Source organism: Sprattus sprattus, assembly GCF_963457725.1.
Source record: "Sprattus sprattus genome assembly, chromosome: 10".
Classification (NCBI taxonomy): Eukaryota; Metazoa; Chordata; class Actinopteri; order Clupeiformes; family Clupeidae; genus Sprattus; species Sprattus sprattus.
In genome coordinates this window covers 5,890,763-5,910,886 of record NC_137908.1, presented here as the reverse complement: position 1 = coordinate 5,910,886, position 20,124 = coordinate 5,890,763, and the positions used below count along the sequence as shown (strand labels likewise).

The window sequence follows — 20,124 nt, the reverse complement described above, 5'->3', positions numbered from 1 at the left end:
CATTGATGGTGTGGAATGAAGGAGCTTCACAGGAACTAAGCTTAGTTTTCTCTCTCCGTCTCTCCTCCGCAGTCAAAGGAGCCCTTTGTATCGGCTCAGTATCTTAACTAGCAGGCACTCAGGACAGTGGGACAGATGGGAGAGACGGTGCCCTGTGTGAACAAGAGTGTCTTTCAGAAGAACTGTTACAGGCCGTCTCCTGTGCTCGAGAGATGCTCTCTTTGACACGTCTCCTCACGACGCGACCTTTGACCTCCTGAAGAGCATTCCAATGGGGGGGGGGGGGGGGGCCAGGACTACGAGACTCAGATCGTATACAAGGCATGATTTAAAAAAAAAAAAGAAAAAAAAAACACAAGCTCTGCATACACAGTCCTTCATGCACAGACGTTTTACAATTTGAACTTGTTTTGATTGTCAGTGATCAACAAAACATCTTACAAAGAAATCTGACAAAAAAACAAACCAACAAGCAAGAAGAGCCGTGTCATAGATTGACCATGAGCCAGAGGGGAAGTGTATGACAGGTATATGCTAAATCCATGTGGGGAACCTAGCTGGGTTATTGTAGGCACAGTTTGTTCCTCCTCTCTTACCATCAAGGCAATTATAGTTACAAAGTGATGATATGGGGAATGTTGCCTGACCCAAAAAAGTTGGTGGTTTGAGAAAGCTGAGCTTGAATTGAGACTTGAGTTGATTCTGGGTGAGCTGAATTTGTGCTATTGTAGGTATATGTTTAAATAAGGTAGTCTGACTTCACTAATGCAGGGTTTGATGACTAACTGATAACGGGCCCATGGTAGATAAACCATTCAACACTGTTCAGGTTAAACAGTGTATGCCACACTGAGCTTGCTGTTAACTAGAATGGAGGAGTGACGTGAAGTTGTGTGTGTGTACGTCAAATGCCGTTTTCTTTTTTTAATATCGGCAAATCCAGTCCCTCTGTGTGTGTGTGTGTGTGTTTGTGTGTGTCTATGCAAGTGTGTGTGAGTGAGAGTGTTTTGTGAGTGTGTCTGTGTGTGTGTGTGTGTGTCTGTGTGTGTGAGTGGGTGGGAGTGATTGTGTGTGTGTGTGTGTGTCTGTCTGTGTGAGTGTGTGTTTGTCTGTCTGTGTGAGTGTGTGTTTGTCTGTCTGTGTGAGTTGGTGGGTGTTTGTGAGAGTGTTTTCATGGTAAACATTGACTCATTCAGCCACATGTGGGAGGAGCTCTTATAGGAAAGCACTGGGATTGGAACGTGGGTCTTTCTGGTTCCTGTAACGCATGGCAAGCCACACCCCAAAAATCTGGAGCAAGGGAAAGAGGGAGGGAGAAAGAGAACGAGAGGGAGAGAGAGGGAGAGAGAGAGAGGGAGGGAGAGAGGGAGAGAGAGAAAGAGAGAGAGAGGGAGGGAGTGAGAAAGAGATGGAGGGAGGGAGAGAGAGAAAGAGAGAAAGAGGGAGGGAGAGAGAGAAAGAGATAGAGAGAGAGGGAGAGAGAGAAGGAATGGGAGGGAGAGAGAGAGAGAGAGAGAGAGAGAAAAAGAGCACAGTATGAAAGCAGGGGACCAGGGGAAAACAGGCAGAGAAAGATGGGAGGACATGAATTCCGTAGGTTAATATCTTTGTCAACCTCTAACAGCACCTAAAGAGTATATGCTCATGAAAAAGGGGATTGATCCCATAATTCACTTCTGTGATTGTCTGTGTGAGTGTCTGTAAGTGAGTGTGTTAGTGTGAGAGAGTGTAGGTGTAAGAGAGGGAGAGAGAGCCTCTCTCTCTGTGTGTGTGTGTGTGTGTGTGTGTATTAGGGATGCAATGGTACAGTGGGACCACGGTTTAGTATTCATCACAATTTTTTGGGCCATGGTAAAGGTACGGTTTGGTATCTTAGAAAAATGCAGCATGACTGACTAGGCCTGGACTGAGGTAGCGTTCACTTGCTCCGAAGGTCCTAACACTGTTAATGACTTAAGAATATAATATCAATCAAGTGCCTTGTATTTTTAATTACCTTATATGAATCATGTACTTATGTAGGCAGTAATAGACGCAAGAGTTTCAGACATGTTAAAAACAGGACTGATGGAGATCAATTCCAAGCACTGTTAATATTATTACAAGTGCCTTGTTATAATAGCCTGACGATGTCATACTCATGATTCTAGTCAGAATATGAGTCTGATACCGAACCATTGGGCTTTGATTATGGGGTGTGTTTCAACGAACCAGGAAAGAAAATGCCTATTCGCTGAATTGGATACCTAGAACCAATCAGAGCAACGTAGTATTATCATCTGATAGATTAAACTTTTACCTGATCCCGTAGGAAGGACGGCAAAAACATCTTTTCAATCGACAAATGCCTTGATCGCGTTTCTCTGTTCCTCTTTCAAAATGAATGTGCTGTCAATGTCTGTTGAGATATGCCTGCTCACGTTAATTAATTAGCATTAAGGCTACAAGCTACAGTTTGTTTCAATGGGTTTTTTGTGTACACGTTAGCAATGATCTAACAATAATGGTCTAGAGAGCTTAAGTTAAGACAAACAATACTCTGCAACATCCGTGTTGCACATGCACAACTAACCGAGTCATTGTAGACATTAAAAAGTCGTGTAGATAGCTTAATTCACACAAAATATTCCCCACTAAGCACTCGAGATGCGGCCATCTTGGTCGGAGTTCGAATCTACCGGTTAATTCAACTCAAGCGTTGGTATCTGTCCATCAACGTATAAAGCCCGCCCTGACAATTTGATTGGTCCGGTTTTATCCTACCGATGAAACTCTCTCCCAATTAGCCCAGAGCCAGACCAAATCTCCCTGACCAAAAATGTTGTGGGCGGGGTTTGGGCTGGTATCCAGGCTATTGTTATAATGTATTCCTTGTATGAATCATGGACTTTTCTGTGAGTGTGTAACTTTGATTGTTAGGTGCCACTTAGTCTGCATATCTACAAGAGCATGTTTAGACCAGAGGTGATAAGAAGGGTCGAACTGTGCTTCTTCCGACCTTGTGCAAAACTGCCATCCTTGCAAGACAGGGCGCCTCGGACGTCAGAGATCCACCACGTGGTTATCCCTACTGAAAACTAAACTTGTGTCTATATAAACCTTGTGCGATGTGTTTATCATGGATTCACTTTCAGCCTTGTGCTGGGAGTGAGCCCGATTGTAATTGTTGTTTGTCTAATAAATATACGTATATGCAGCTCCGGAGTCCTGAGGTAACTAGGGTGAATTTTCACCCAACAGTGACATAATCCTGAGTTAGTTACCATCGAATAGGGCTGCAATCTTTGACTATAAATACTCCCATTGCCTCCGTTATTACCTTGGTCGAGGTATTAGGTGCAGTATGTTTGTTAGTTGATCTGGCTGTAAGCAAGATTAATACAGTCCAATGCCTTTTAGACTTTTCTAAGTTGTCTGACATGCCTTGATGTTTTTGTACATTCCCCTTAACTAAAAACAAATGGAATATCTGATTATATATTCTAGAAGACCTCAGCAATAATATCCTGTAAGTAAAAGCAATGTAGTAAAAAAAGGTTTAATTTAAATCAAATGTAAACATACTCTACAAAAAAACGACGAGGGATATGGACTGACGACAGTCAAGCATAATTACTGGCCTGATTTCCATGAAAAGTGCAGTGTGGGCTAAAGGAATAACCCATTCAAATTTGAGCGGATCCGACTCACTGGTCGGCTCCAGGACATCCGTTGCAAATAGTTTACTCGCTAATGTTGCAAGACGTGGCATTTGACCTTGGTGGAGGTCTGCACTCTCAGAGTCTTTAGTTTCTTTGTTTATTTATTTTTTTTAATTTGTCAAAACATTTTGTTGGAAGGCAACAGTGAGACATTGTTGTGTTTTCGCTAACGATGGGACTCTCCACCTGGGGCCAAGTGATGGTGACATAAATAACACATTGTGTTAGAATGGTTTCAACTTGATTAGCCAACAGTGGCAAAGCAACGCGATCAGACTCTACTTTGTTTGTTTGTTTACAGTCTTCTTAACCCTGTCATCTTATTCAATGTTAATTCCAAAATGTTCCCGCACATTGGATTTGAAAGACGCGCTGCCTCTCCACAAATTTGCTTCTCTCTGTCTAGCTAGCGTACGCCATTGTGAAGTTGGAGCTAGCTGAGATAATTCTGCTTTTATTTTCCCCTCTCTTCTCCAGCTCCTATTTGCATACAGAGCGCTGACAGAGATGCTCTGTGGATCTGAATGTACAACTTGCTTGTAGTCTGCAGCGCAGTAATCAAGTTTTGAAAATTATGTTGATTGACAGGTGTACCGTAATCCTGCGGGGGCGTACCAAACGGTTTGACAAATATACCGTGTACTATTGCATCCATAAGTGTATCTATGTGTTTGTGTGTGTGTGTGTGTGTGTGTGTTTGTATCTATGTGTGTGTGTGTGTGTGTGTGTGCCTCACCTGTGTGAAACTGAAGAACAGTCCCACCCCTCCCAATATTTTGAGGACTTTTCCAGAGTGCTGCAGCATCAGGTCTCCACAGGAGGAACACAACATCTTCGCCTTACACTCCTGCAAACAAACAAATGTATATACTGACGATATATGTGTGTGTGTGTGTGTGTGTGTGTGTGTGTGTGTGTGTGTGTGTGTGTGAGACAGGCTACACTGAGAAAGAGTAATACACAGCACAAATTAAATGGAAAAACATGCCAAATTTGTTAACCTATGCAACTAACCAGTTTTTGGCTGACTAACTCCAGAGAGAGGAAATCTCACATTATGGAAATGGTATGTGAAAACAACAACAGAGACGAGCCTAGTGTGCCTCCACTGAAGGAACCAAGAACAGAGACGAGCCTAGTGTGCCTCCACTGGAGGAACCAAGAACAGAGACGAGCCTAGTGTGCCTCCACTGAAGGAACCAAGAACAGAGACGAGCCTAGTGTGCCTCCACTGAAGGAACCAAGAACAGAGACGAGCCTAGTGTGCCTCCACTGAAGGAACCAAGAACAGAGACAAGCCTAGGGTGCCTCCACTGAAGGAACCAAGAACAGAGACAAGCCTAGTGTGCCTCTACTGAAGGAACCAAGAACAGAGACAAGCCTAGTGTGCCTCCACTGAAGGAACCAAGAACAGAGACGAGCCTAGTGAGTCTCCACTGAAGGAACCAAGAACAGAGACAAGCCTAGTGTGCCTCCACTGAAGGAACCAAGAACAGAGACGAGCCTAGTGTGCCTCCACTGAAGGAACCAAGAACAGAGACGAGCCTAGTGTGCCTCCACTGAAGGAACCAAGAACAGAGACGAGCCTAGTGTGTCTCCACTGAAGGAACCAAGAACAGAGACGAGCCTAGTGTGCCTCCACTGAAGGAACCAAGAACAGAGACGAGCCTAGTGTGCCTCCACTGAAGGAACCAAGAACAGAGACGAGCCTAGTGTGCCTCCACTGAAGGAACCAAGAACAGAGACAAGCCTAGTGTGCCTCCACTGAAGGAACCAAGAACAGAGACAAGCCTAGTGAGTCTCCACTGAAGGAACCAAGAACAGAGACGAGCCTAGTGTGCCTCCACTGAAGGAACCAAGAACAGAGACAAGCCTAGTGTGCCTCCACTGAAGGAACCAAGAACAGAGACAAGCCTAGTGTGCCTCCACTGAAGGAACCAAGAACAGAGACGAGCCTAGTGTGCCTCCACTGAAGGAACCAAGAACAGAGACAAGCCTAGTGTGCCTCCACTGAAGGAACCAAGAACAGAGACGAGCCTAGTGTGCCTCCACTGAAGGAACCAAGAACAGAGACAAGCCTAGTGTGCCTCCCCTGAAGGAACCAAGAACAGAGACGAGCCTAGCGTGCCTCCACTAACCCAAGAACAGAGACAAGCCTAGTGTGCCTCCACTGAAGGAACCAAGAACAGAGACAAGCCTAGTGTGCCTCCCCTGAAGGAACCAAGAACAGAGACAAGCCTAGTGTGCCTCCACTGAAGGAACCAAGAACAGAGACGAGCCTAGTGTGCCTCCACTGAAGGAACCAAGAACAGAGACGAGCCTAGTGTGCCTCCACTGAAGGAACCAAGAACAGAGACGAGCCTAGTGTGCCTCCACTGAAGGAACCAAGAACAGAGACGAGCCTAGTGTGCCTCCACTGAAGGAACCAAGAACAGAGACGAGCCTAGTGTGCCTCCACTGAAGGAACCAAGAACAGAGACGAGCCTAGTGTGCCTCCACTGAAGCTAGTGTGCCTCCACTGAAGGAACCAAGAACAGAGACGAGCCTAGTGTGCCTCCACTGAAGGAACCAAGAACAGAGACGAGCCTAGTGTGCCTCCACTGAAGGAACCAAGAACAGAGACGAGCCTAGTGTGCCTCCACTGAAGGAACCAAGAACAGAGACGAGCCTAGTGTGCCTCCACTGAAGGAACCAAGAACAGAGACGAGCCTAGTGTGCCTCCACTGAAGGAACCAACAACAGAGACGAGCCTAGTGTTCCTCCACTGAAGGAACCAACAACAGAGACGAGCCTAGTGTGCCTCCACTGAAGGAACCAACAACAGAGACGAGCCTAGTGTGCCTCCACTGAAGGAACCAAGAACAGAGACAAGCCTAGTGTGCCTCCACTGAAGGAACCAAGAACAGAGACAAGCCTAGTGTGTCTCCACTGAAGGAACCAAGAACAGAGACAAGCCTAGTGTGCCTCCACTGAAGGAACCAAGAACAGAGACGAGCCTAGTGTGTCTCCACTGAAGGAACCAAGAACAGAGACAAGCCTAGTGTGCCTCCACTGAAGGAACCAAGAACAGAGACAAGCCTAGTGTGCCTCCACTGAAGGAACCAAGAACAGAGACAAGCCTAGTGTGTCTCCACTGAAGGAACCAAGAACAGAGACAAGCCTAGTGTGTCTCCACTGAAGGAACCAAGAACAGAGACAAGCCTAGTGTGTCTCCACTGAAGGAACCAAGAACAGAGACAAGCCTAGTGTGTCTCCACTGAAGGAACCAAGAACAGAGACGAGCCTACTGTGCCTCCACTGAAGGAACCAAGAACAGAGACGAGCCTAGTGTGCCTCCACTGAAGGAACCAAGAACAGAGACGAGCCTAGTGTGCCTCCACTGAAGGAACCAAGAACAGAGACGAGCCTAGTGTGCCTCCACTGAAGGAACCAAGAACAGAGACAAGCCTAGTGTGCCTCCACTGAAGGAACCAAGAACAGAGACAAGCCTAGTGTGCCTCCACTGAAGGAACCAAGAACAGAGACAAGCCTAGTGTGCCTCCACTGAAGGAACCAAGAACAGAGACAAGCCTAGTGTGCCTCCACTGAAGGAACCAAGAACAGAGACAAGCCTAGTGTGCCTCCACTAACCCAAGAACAGAGACAAGCCTAGCGTGCCTCCACTGAAGGAACCAAGAACAGAGACAAGCCTAGTGTGCCTCCGCTAACCCAAGAACAGAGACAAGCCTAGTGTGCCTCCACTAACCCAAGAACAGAGACAAGCCTAGTGTGCCTCCACTGAAGGAACCAAGAACAGAGACAAGCCTAGTGTGCCTCCCCTGAAGGAACCAAGAACAGAGACAAGCCTAGTGTGCCTCCACTGAAGGAACCAAGAACAGAGACAAGCCTAGTGTGCCTCCACTGAAGGAACCAAGAACAGAGACAAGCCTACACTAACCCAAGAACAGAGACAAGCCTAGTGTGCCTCCACTGAAGGAACCAAGAACAGAGACAAGCCTAGTGTGCCTCCCCTGAAGGAACCAAGAACAGAGACAAGCCTAGTGTGCCTCCACTGAAGGAACCAAGAACAGAGACAAGCCTAGTGTGCCTCCACTGAAGGAACCAAGAACAGAGACAAGCCTAGTGTGCCTCCACTGAAGGAACCAAGAACAGAGACAAGCCTAGCGTGCCTCCACTAACCCAAGAACAGAGACAAGCCTAGTGTGCCTCCACTGAAGGAACCAAGAACAGAGACAAGCCTAGTGTGCCTCCACTGAAGGAACCAAGAACAGAGACAAGCCTAGTGTGCCTCCACTGAAGGAACCAAGAACAGAGACAAGCCTAGTGTGCCTCCACTGAAGGAACCAAGAACAGAGACAAGCCTAGTGTGACTCCACTGAAGGAACCAAGAACAGAGACAAGCCTAGTGTGCCTCCACTGAAGGAACCAAGAACAGAGACAAGCCTAGTGTGCCTCCACTGAAGGAACCAAGAACAGAGACGAGCCTACTGTGCCTCCACTGAAGGAACCAAGAACAGAGACGAGCCTAGTGTGCCTCCACTGAAGGAACCAAGAACAGAGACAAGCCTAGTGTGCCTCCACTGAAGGAACCAAGAACAGAGACGAGCCTAGTGTGCCTCCACTGAAGGAACCAAGAACAGAGACGAGCCTAGTGTGCCTCCACTGAAGGAACCAAGAACAGAGACGAGCCTAGTGTGCCTCCACTGAAGGAACCAAGAACAGAGACGAGCCTAGTGTGCCTCCACTGAAGGAACCAAGAACAGAGACGAGCCTAGTGTGCCTCCACTGAAGGAACCAAGAACAGAGACAAGCCTAGTGTGCCTCCACTGAAGGAACCAAGAACAGAGACAAGCCTAGTGTGCCTCCACTGAAGGAACCAAGAACAGAGACAAGCCTAGTGTGCCTCCACTGAAGGAACCAAGAACAGAGACAAGCCTAGTGTGCCTCCACTGAAGGAACCAAGAACAGAGACAAGCCTAGTGTGCCTCCACTAACCCAAGAACAGAGACAAGCCTAGCGTGCCTCCACTGAAGGAACCAAGAACAGAGACAAGCCTAGTGTGCCTCCGCTAACCCAAGAACAGAGACAAGCCTAGTGTGCCTCCACTAACCCAAGAACAGAGACAAGCCTAGTGTGCCTCCACTGAAGGAACCAAGAACAGAGACAAGCCTAGTGTGCCTCCCCTGAAGGAACCAAGAACAGAGACAAGCCTAGTGTGCCTCCACTGAAGGAACCAAGAACAGAGACAAGCCTAGTGTGCCTCCACTGAAGGAACCAAGAACAGAGACAAGCCTACACTAACCCAAGAACAGAGACAAGCCTAGTGTGCCTCCACTGAAGGAACCAAGAACAGAGACAAGCCTAGTGTGCCTCCCCTGAAGGAACCAAGAACAGAGACAAGCCTAGTGTGCCTCCACTGAAGGAACCAAGAACAGAGACAAGCCTAGTGTGCCTCCACTGAAGGAACCAAGAACAGAGACAAGCCTAGTGTGCCTCCACTGAAGGAACCAAGAACAGAGACGAGCCTAGTGTGCCTCCACTGAGGGAACCAAGAACAGAGACGAGCCTAGTGTGCCTCCACTGAAGGAACCAAGAACAGAGACAAGCCTAGTGTGCCTCCACTGAAGGAACCAAGAACAGAGACAAGCCTAGTGTGCCTCCACTGAAGGAACCAAGAACAGAGACAAGCCTAGTGTGCCTCCACTGAAGGAACCAAGAACAGAGACAAGCCTAGTGTGCCTCCACTGAAGGAACCAAGAACAGAGACAAGCCTAGTGTGCCTCCACTAACCCAAGAACAGAGACAAGCCTAGCGTGCCTCCACTGAAGGAACCAAGAACAGAGACAAGCCTAGTGTGCCTCCGCTAACCCAAGAACAGAGACAAGCCTAGTGTGCCTCCACTAACCCAAGAACAGAGACAAGCCTAGTGTGCCTCCACTGAAGGAACCAAGAACAGAGACAAGCCTAGTGTGCCTCCCCTGAAGGAACCAAGAACAGAGACAAGCCTAGTGTGCCTCCACTGAAGGAACCAAGAACAGAGACAAGCCTAGTGTGCCTCCACTGAAGGAACCAAGAACAGAGACAAGCCTACACTAACCCAAGAACAGAGACAAGCCTAGTGTGCCTCCACTGAAGGAACCAAGAACAGAGACAAGCCTAGTGTGCCTCCCCTGAAGGAACCAAGAACAGAGACAAGCCTAGTGTGCCTCCACTGAAGGAACCAAGAACAGAGACAAGCCTAGTGTGCCTCCACTGAAGGAACCAAGAACAGAGACAAGCCTAGTGTGCCTCCACTGAAGGAACCAAGAACAGAGACAAGCCTAGCGTGCCTCCACTAACCCAAGAACAGAGACAAGCCTAGTGTGCCTCCACTGAAGGAACCAAGAACAGAGACAAGCCTAGTGTGCCTCCACTGAAGGAACCAAGAACAGAGACAAGCCTAGTGTGCCTCCACTGAAGGAACCAAGAACAGAGACAAGCCTAGTGTGCCTCCACTGAAGGAACCAAGAACAGAGACAAGCCTAGTGTGACTCCACTGAAGGAACCAAGAACAGAGACAAGCCTAGTGTGCCTCCACTGAAGGAACCAAGAACAGAGACAAGCCTAGTGTGCCTCCACTGAAGGAACCAAGAACAGAGACAAGCCTAGTGTGCCTCCACTGAAGGAACCAAGAACAGAGACGAGCCTAGCGTGCCTCTACTAACCCAAGAACAGAGACGAGCCTAGCGTGCCTCTACTACCTAGTGTGCCTCCACTAACCCAAGAACAGAGACAAGCCTAGTGTGCCTCCACTAACCCAAGAACAGAGACAAGCCTAGTGTGCCTCCACTAACCCAAGAACAGAGCCAAGCCTAGCGTGCCTCCACTAACCCAAGAACAGACACAAGCCTAGCGTGCCTCTACTACCTAGTGTGCCTCCACTAACCCAAGAACAGAGCCAAGCCTAGCGTGCCTCCACTAACCCAAGAACAGAGACAAGCCTAGTGTGCCTCTACTAACCCAAGAACAGAGACAAGCCTAGTGTGCCTCCACTAACCCAAGAACAGACACAAGCCTAGCGTGCCTCTACTACCTAGCGTGCCTCCACTAACCCAAGAACAGAGACAAGCCTAGTGTGCCTCTACTACCTAGTGTGCCTCCACTAACCCAAGAACAGACACAAGCCTAGCGTGCCTCTACTACCTAGTGTGCCTCCACTAACCCAAGAACAGAGACAAGCCTAGCGTGCCTCCACTAACCCAAGGACAGAGACAAGCCTAGTGTGCTTCCACTAACCCAAGAACAGAGACAAGCCTAGTGTGCCTCCACTAACCCAAGAACAGAGACAAGCCTAGTGTGCCTCCACTAACCCAAGAACAGAGACAAGCCTAGTGTGCCTCTACTGAAGGAACCAAGAACAGAGACAAGCCTCCACTGAAGGAATAATCAGCCAAACAGTCAGCTCTCATTCGATGCATTCATTCCCCTGACCCAGGCAAACAGATCGCTTAACAAGCTGCACTCTTCTCTTCTCTCCTCCACCTCTCTCCTTCTCTCCCTTTCTCTTCCCTCCCTCTCCTTTTCTATTCTTCTCTCCTCTCGTCCCCACTCTCCTTTCCTTTCCTTTTGTCTTCTCCTCTCCTTTCTCCTTTCTCTTCCCCCTCTCTCCTTCTATCTTCCGTCTCTCTCCTTTTCTCTTCTTCTCTCCTCTCTTCCCCCTTTCTCCTCCTCTCATTTTCTCTTCCCCTTTCTCTCCATCTCTCTTCTGCATCCTGCTTGGAGCAGACAGGCACGAGGCCAGTTGTGCGTCTAAATGCAGCAGACCTGAAATCGAGCGCCGCTGGGAGCAGAGGCAGCCGTCCTGAATGTAGGGCGTGCGGCTGCGTTTAACGCCAACGCGATTACGGAGCGGAGCCAACTAGTCACCCACCCTTCCACTACACTCTGTTTACTGCATGTGCGCGGTGTGTGTACACCCGGAGTGTGGGGGTTTAAGGGTGATGTAAACAAGAAAGGAGAGAAAGAGAGAGAAAGAGTGTGTGTGTGTGTGTGTAGGTATGACTGTTTGTGTGTGTGTATAAACTACTGTGCATATTGATTAGGTCTCTGATGAAATGCTTGTTCTGAGAGTGGTGAGTGTATATAATATAAGATAAATAAAAGTTTTTGTAAATGTATATATGCCAGACAGAATGTGTGTGTGTGTGTGTGTGTGTGTGTGTGCAAATTACAGAACCATTTAATATGCCCACCTTATCAGAGTCAATTGGTGTGTGTGTGTGTGTGGGTGCACCATATCAGAATTCACTTGTGTATTAAATTTAAAAAAAGCTTTGCTGAGATCATGGCCGGCTCAAACTGGGTGTTGGAGCTTCCCTCTTGTTACTTCCCTCTGCAAGGTCTAATGCATGAGAGAGACTGTACAGCACAGGCTTCCTCTCTGAACAGCAGACTGACTGACTGTACAAGCTGGTGTCCCTTTAAGCCCTAGTTGTATGTGTGTGTGTGTGTGTGTGTGTGTGTGTCTGATTATGAAAATACATGATGCCCTTGAACCATATGGATCCAACTTAGCTGGATGTCTAAACTCAAAATCTCAAATAAAAATAAGGTTTAGCAAGGTCCCCCCGTCCTTAACCTGATACCAACATGCGGGGTAGTCCTGTTTGTTTGGATGGTGTGTGTGTGTGTGTGTGTGTGTGTGTGTGTGTGTGTGTGTGTGTGTGTGTGTGTGTGTGTGTGTGTGTCCAAAGAGAAGTAAGCAGACTCACACATCAAATGTGGCAGCAAAAACAGGGTGAGACAGAGGCAGCTGAAAGGGAAGGGCATCTGTGCTAGCCACAGGAAGTGACATCATGTTATTCTCTCTCTACCCTGAGATCTTCCCATCCTAGACAGAGGGTCCTTACTGTTCGTCTGGAAGGGAAAGTGTGTATGTGTGTGTACATAGAGGTGTAGGTGTATTTGTGCATGTAATCTGGGTAAAAAAGAATGTAAATGTGTGTATGCAAAAAACGAATGTAAGAATGTGAGTTTGTGTGGGTGTGTGAGTGTGAGTGTGAGTGTGAGTGTGAGTGTGAGTGTGAGTGTGAGTGTGAGTGTGAGTGTGAGTGTGAGTGTGAGTGTGAGTGTGAGTGTGAGTGTGAGTGTGCGTGAGTGTGTGTGTGAGTGTGTCTGTGTGCGTGAGTGTGCATGTGCTGCAGTGAGTTTTTCCTGTGTGTGCAGCAGTATTCAGTTGGTGTGTGTGTGTGTGTGTGTGTGTGTGTGTGTGTGTACGTACGGCTGTGCAGGCGTTGATGTCCTTGTTGAACTGCTCGATGCTGGCGGTGGTGTTGAGGAAGCCACAGCAGTCCAGGTGCTGCTCCAGACTCTGCCTTGTGTCATCGCCCATGTAGCTCCAAGAGCTGTTCAGCAGCTTCCCCTACACACACACACACACACACACACACACACACACACACACACACACACACACACACCAACTGAATACTGCTGCACACACATCCATGCATGACACACATGCACGAGTTTACAGGAAAAACTCACTGCAGCAACCCCCCCCCAAACACATAAACACACACACACACACACACACACACACACACACACACACACACACACACACACACACACACACACACAGTCACACACACAAACCTGCTGGTTCCTGCTGATGGCTAAACAGGAGCAGGACACCCCAAACTGGAAAAGGAATACCAGGAACAGAATGAGCATGTACTGAGTGGGAGAAGGAGATGGGGTCAAGGAATCTACTCTACCCAGTGGAAACCAAATCACCGAAACAAAAGGACGCCTACTGCCACTAGGGAAAATGACACACGCTACTCCTGTGTAAGAGAATTTCGAGGAGGAAAAAAAAGCACATTCAGATGTACAAGAGAGACGGGTTTGCCCTCAGTTAGCAGAGAACACAGGCTAGAAACAACATAATCGGCGTGTTCACGGTGAATGGCGGAGAGAGGATGTCTAATAGCTGTTAAAAATGATATTCAGGAAATGATTTCCTTTCGCAGGAAATGTTCTTCTCATGGAATCACATCCATGTTCACACTACCATTTCCCCGTGTGTCAGAGTGTGTGAGGGAGAGTACGTGTGAGAGTGTGTGAGGAAGAGTACGTGTGAGAGTGTGTGAGGGAGAGTACGTGTCAGAGTGTGTGAGGGAGAGTACGTGTGAGAGTGTGTGAGGGAGAGTACGTGTGAGAGTGTGTGAGGGAAGAGTACGTGTGAGAGTGTGTGAGGGAAGAGTACGTGTGAGTGTGTGAGGGAGAGTACGTGTGAGAGTGTGTGAGGGAGAGTACGTGTGAGAGTGAGTGAGGGAAGAGTACGTGTGAGTGTGTGAGGGAGAGTACGTGTGAGAGTGTGTGAAGGATACGAAGAAGAGCATGACTTGGTTGTGGCTGGAGGCCGTGACGAGTCCGACGACGGCGATGAGGAGGACGAAGACCCCCACGGCGATCACCCCGCCGATGATGTGGATGCTGGAGACGGTGCCATAGCCCTTCCCCCACGCTGCCACGGCGATCAGGAGCAGGCCCACCAGCTGGGGACGGACCCGAGAGCAGTTAGACAACTGACATGCATACACACATAGGCTTACATGTAAAACACAAGTCCTATGTATACACAGTCACAGAAACACCACACACACACCCATTCACACACACACACACACACACACAGACACAGACACAGACACAGACACAGACACAGACACAGACACAGACACAGACACAGACACACACACACGCACACACACGTCACTTGCTTTCCATCACTTAACAATTAATTTACAGGAGACCTGATACCGGTCTTCACCTTGAATACAACACTCTCTTGTGGGACACATGTTCCCCGTTAACTGCACTGTAGTGCCACTTGTTTACCCTTCCGGACGCTTGATTTAGAAGGCTAGGCTTAATACTAAGCAGGCCGTCATCCTGTGATGCCTATAACGGACACACTGTCCACAGACACCGCCTGTGGATAGTGTCTGCCTCATCTCATCCCCTTATGTCGGAATACCATTCCCACAATTTCAGTGATGGAGAGAGTGTGAATCACTGACTTAACAGTACACAAGTGGGCGCTCACACACTCACACACACTTGGGTGCTCACACACACACACACACACACACACACACAATCTGTGGGCGAAGGAAAACACTAAACTAGGAATTCTAAACATTTCCTTGAAGAGTGTCACAGGACCAGACTATAATAAACTAAAAGATTAAAAAAGAAAAACGGACTCTCTGTACGGCCATCTGCCTCCAAAGTTCCCATATAGACTCGGACTATGTACTGCCAGCACACAGACCTTTTTCTGACGGCTCAAGCTTGACTCCTATTCCTACATCTTCACAGCCTTAATATATATTATAATTTGTACTGACTTACTGGCCTTAACCAAGCCAATAAGCATCAACATTAAAAGACTGTTGCGGGACAATAAATGTTACTTCTGTTGGTGTTTTGCGCACACCGTATGTTCCCGTAGGCCTGCTTGAAATATTACTTACGAGCTATTCATTTTGACATTATGGAGAACATCTTGATTATAACTGATCAGTTTTTGTTTGTTTGTTTGTGGTGGTACGCTCTCTGTGTTGTTGCGCAATAAAGTGTTACTAAATGATGAGTGTGGAATTGTGTCGCGTGACAACATGTAAACAAAACTAAACAGCCACGGGGGGGGGGGGAAACATATGCTTCCGTTATAAACTTAAGTCCAGTTTTACTTTCGTCATGTTTGATGACTGTGAAGTCTAGCGGGCAAACTCCATAGACAGTACACAATAACTCTAAAGTACAGTTCCACAACTTGGTTGAATAGCAACGCTAACTAGATTTTGCATAGAACTTGATTGAACACGCCATATCTCTGGATGTCATACCCCGCTGGCGTTTATTTACACTGCGTTAAACATCCACTTCGATTTGGTATTGGCAAGCTCGCTTGCTAGCTAATCATAGTGAAGTTTTTAACAGCTGGGCTTGTTTAATCATAGCACAGGTAACATTAGCGCTCGCTTTTAAGCTTGGTTAGAGATAAACCGTAGTCTTGAGTAAGAAATAACGTAAATGGACTATTTCCTAAACAGTGTATGATACCTTAACCTACACAACTAGGTGGAAGTCTCCAACAAGCAAACTCACCAAGTTAACATTTAGAAGAAACTAGCGTTTATAGCTAGCTAGCCAGCTAACTTTGTGTCATTTTGTTATGCGTTAACTCAATGGACATTGATCTTTAACAGCTAGGCTATCAAACTAGCTATCAAACCTTCGTGACTTGTGGGACATATAACAGATTGAAAGCACCGTCACTTACCATATAAACCACATTCAGGGAGTATAGAGCATTCTTTGAACAGGTGAAGCCCCCGCAAACCATCTTTAAAACCCACGTTTTAAAACTTCTTTAACACTTCAGTTATTTAAGTCCATACACACTCCTGGCAAGCCGCTGCCGCTTTCACACGAATGCCTTCCTCTTGTTCGTAGACAGTATGATGAGCCCTCGATTGATGATGCGTGTTGTTTTTCTCATTGCAACGATATTTCCTGCGATGACGCTAGTTACCTTGCACATCGTTTTAAAGGTACACCAATCGAAAGTTGGGAAAGCAAATGTAGAAGTCAACAATCACATCAGTATAAATCCATCTTTTTTGTTTATTAGAAAGCTGTCATCCATTATTTTAATTTAAGCTACAATGCATATCATTCATTTCAGAGGGCTACAGGCCTACTTCTTTAAGGCTGAATGGAGTTCTAAATGTTGGAGCTCAGTGTAAATCCTTCTAAATCATGTTATAGTTAAACGTAGGGTAAGCTATTTGGCAAACGCTTCAAATATAGCCTAAATGCTGTCATTTACTGGGCCCTTAAGGTAAAACAAAAAAATGCCTAGGTTATTGGGACTTTCTTTCACTATAGGCTAACCTGGAGTCGAACTTGTTGAACAGGTTTCGTTTAAATCTACCTCAAAATCGCATATTATCGACTTCACAGGTACCACAGCAGATAGGTGAAAGAACGCATCAGCATTTTGACAGAACATCCAGGAAGTAAACTGAAGAGTCATGCATGCGTTATAGAACAGAAAATCGACCACACTGTTCGCGGCACTGTTTCCGAAGAAGCAGAAGTTCTAGGTAGTAGGGACCTAGTCCACAGTTGCTGTAGCTGTCAATGAAAGAGGCTATGTTTTACGCATTAGGTCGCCTTGGGTGATGGGTAATGACTGATGGGCTGCCCCCTCATTCATACTAGCCTACTTAACGTCGCTGTGCGGACAGGTATCCAATATGAACAACCGCATGAAGTTGGCACAGTCGACCCCGGTACGGGTGGAAGTGAAACGACACGAAAACCTCAAAAACTCCTTCGGCAAACTCTTCAAGCAGTTGGACAGAGTCCAGGATGAGCACCTTCGTTCCAGCCTGAAAGTATACTTGCACAGTGTTCAAGGTGAGTGTGTGTGTGTTTTTTTTTTTTTTTTTTTAAACATTAATACAATGTATTTAGTGATGCGTGGGATGGAAGGCTATTCGTACATGCCTTCTGAGCGGTTGGTGGTGGAATTATGCAACTTTTAGATAGCTTTATTCATTTTGAGAATGTGTTCTAAAATGGTAACAGGCGAATGTGATCTGTAAAACGGGATTAATAACTTCACAAAATGAAATCACAAAATTGTAACTGATTCTGGGTGCCTCTCAATAACTCGATGACATGTCAGCAGATTTGTAAACAAAACAAAACAAAAATAAACACAAGGAGGGGGTGGGGTGTCTACAGCGTGTCTATGTGTTACAAAAGAAAGGTAGATTGATAATAAGTAGATTAAAAAATAAATAATAATGTTTGCATCCCACATCAACGGGAGCCCTTCTTGCCAATACGGGAAAGCTGAATCTGACTGGTAACAGGGTATGTCTGAGGGGAGATTAGGAAGATGGTGAATCCTCAGCACAATATTTCACCTAGTTGGCGTTGGCCAAGGACTTTGCATATTTAAGCAAAATAGCTGTAGCGATGAAGTTGATCGTTTAAATACTGTGTGGGTTGCCAACAGGAAAGCATGCATCTTCTCAAAGCATTTTTATGTTACTACTCTGTGACGCAGAACTTCTTGACTCTGTGAGTTAGGGAAGGAAGGAAGTTAGCTTCAACTGTCTCTTGAAGCCATTCTCAATATGATATCCACTCTAATGGAATGTTATAAACTGTGAACAAATGCACACAATTACAAATATATATGTGTAAATATAAAGCCCAGGATAACACCCAGCTGTGTAGGCACCTATATTGAGACCAAACAGCCTCTTTGGCCAGTATTGCCTTCCAGACAGCCTATTAATAGAGCATCACCCACTGATGCTATTTTGATTCAGAGAAAAATCGACAAAGGCTTTTGAAGTCCATTTCTTAATGCTGTTATGCGTGCCTATCTTTTATTTTTCTATGGACATAGCTCAGCATCGACCCCTTTCAAGACATGATTGAGTCAAAGCGTATTTCAAGTCTGAACCATTTCTTTTGTGCATATTATATAACTGAATAGATATAAGGCCTTTGATTCAGAATTTAGATGGACATTAAAGTTTGTAGGATTTATGGGGATCTATTAGCAGAAATGGAATACAGTATTCATAATCATGTTTTTATTATTATTTATAATTATGTAATCACATGTAACTACGAATCATTGCGTTTTCGTTGGTTTGGAATGAGCCATTCATATAACTACATGGGAGCAGGTCATCTTCCACGGAGGAGGTTGCCATGTTGTGCTGCCATGTTTCTACAGTAGCCCAGAAGGGACAATGCTGGCTCTAGAGAGGGCCTTTTGCATTTGTACATGTGCAAGAAATAGAGACAGGCGACGGCAGAAAACAAGGACAAACACATTTGGTGTGGCCTTTCCGAGATGTGGCCTTTCCGAAATCGCTGATGATGGACAAGTGGGTTCAGACTGACACCTAAGTTGCCTGTTTTCTGCTGAGCAGGTCGGGTGCTAAATGCGATGTGTTGTTTGATAGCTTTGCTGGAAACAAGTGACCATTTTCCTGGACCAGGATTGTAATTAAACATGTAAGTGCCAAAACTAGAATTTATCTTGGTTATTTGGACACAGATTTAAGCCTTTATAGTCTTTAAAAGTGTAAATGGGGTGAAAACAGTAAGTAAATAACTGCTTGTGGAGAGGAGAAACCCTTGGCAGAGGACATGAGAAACAGGCAAAGCAGGAAAAGGAAGAGAGGTACTCTGTGATCAAGACGTTCAAAATCTTTTATGAGATGATTTATTTATATGAGAATATTATGCATGGGAGAGCTAGTCTGTTTCATTCCTTTGTGATTGTGAGACACACACACACACACACACACACACACACACACACATACACACACTCCACAGAGCTTACTTCACTGATGCTGTCAATGTAGGTGAACCTGAAAACTGGAGACGTAGGAATAATGGAGAGCTACTCACCTCTCACGCACCAACCACCTATCTCCGAGTCGACTATTTGGGAATGAGAAAACGGTCTGCTTTGGTGTGGTTGAAAAGGATCCGACATGAATGTTATGAATGTTTATAATTCACATTAGAGAGGTTTACGTCCTTTTCTCCAATGAATACACATTGGATTGAGTTCATCAGGCAATTGCAGTTGGATCCCCCGACTTAGTCAGAGGTTTACATAATCAGTCTGCTTAAAATGTCTGAAGCATGGGCATGAATAATAATATAATATAATTGTCAGACTTTAATCGCACATGCGACACACTGCACATGTGAATACATGGAGGCGACACAGGACACACACGCACACGCAGGCCTGAGGTCGCTTGTGAATTTATCTACTGCATTCATCCCATCCCGGACTGTCCTTCCTCCAGGACCCCAGGAGCAGTGGGCAGCCTTCAGGCGCCTGGGGACCAGGTGAGGTGAACCGCCTGTCTTGGTCAGGGACCGAGGAAGAGTGTTCTGTTGCATGTTTTTTTTCTGTTGGGCTGGAAGGAACCCCCTTGGAGGAAACCCCTTGTGAACACAGGGAAAACATGCAAACTCCACACAGAAAGGCCCGGGAGATAGCCCACCTGAGCACTGAAGGTCTGGGGAGGACCTGCCCCCCCAGAGCCAACAGCGCCCCATGCGAAAATCAAACCCATGACCTTCTTGCTGTGAGGCGGCAGTGCAAGCACCTGAGCCACCGTGCCACGTTGGTTACGTATTGTGGTGAACGTAGGTTAACCATTGTGGTGTACAAACAAACACAGTCCTCTAGTAATCGGTGGCCATAGTGTCTATAGTTGGTCGTTGTGTTGTCTTGGCCAATGTGTTACGTCAAGACAACACATCTTTCAGCGGTTGGGCCTTACACGCAATCTGTGGTTGCCAGTCTTGT

At 46.5% G+C, this 20,124-nt stretch overlaps 1 protein-coding gene across 1 annotated transcript; it reads right to left on the bottom strand.

The window, feature by feature from the left end:
* Window positions 1-310: 310 nt before the first annotated feature.
* On the bottom strand, window positions 311-16,171 carry LOC308371653 (tetraspanin-31-like). Its single transcript, XM_080846633.1, has 6 exons — window positions 16,036-16,171; window positions 14,075-14,242; window positions 13,338-13,418; window positions 12,961-13,101; window positions 4,438-4,548; window positions 311-1,290 (listed from the first exon to the last, which is right to left on the bottom strand). Exons 1-6 carry the CDS (start codon window positions 16,096-16,098, stop codon window positions 1,216-1,218), a joined length of 639 nt encoding a protein of 212 aa, XP_080702759.1. The 5' UTR covers window positions 16,099-16,171; the 3' UTR covers window positions 311-1,215.
* Between the last annotated feature and the right edge of the window lie 3,953 nt (window positions 16,172-20,124).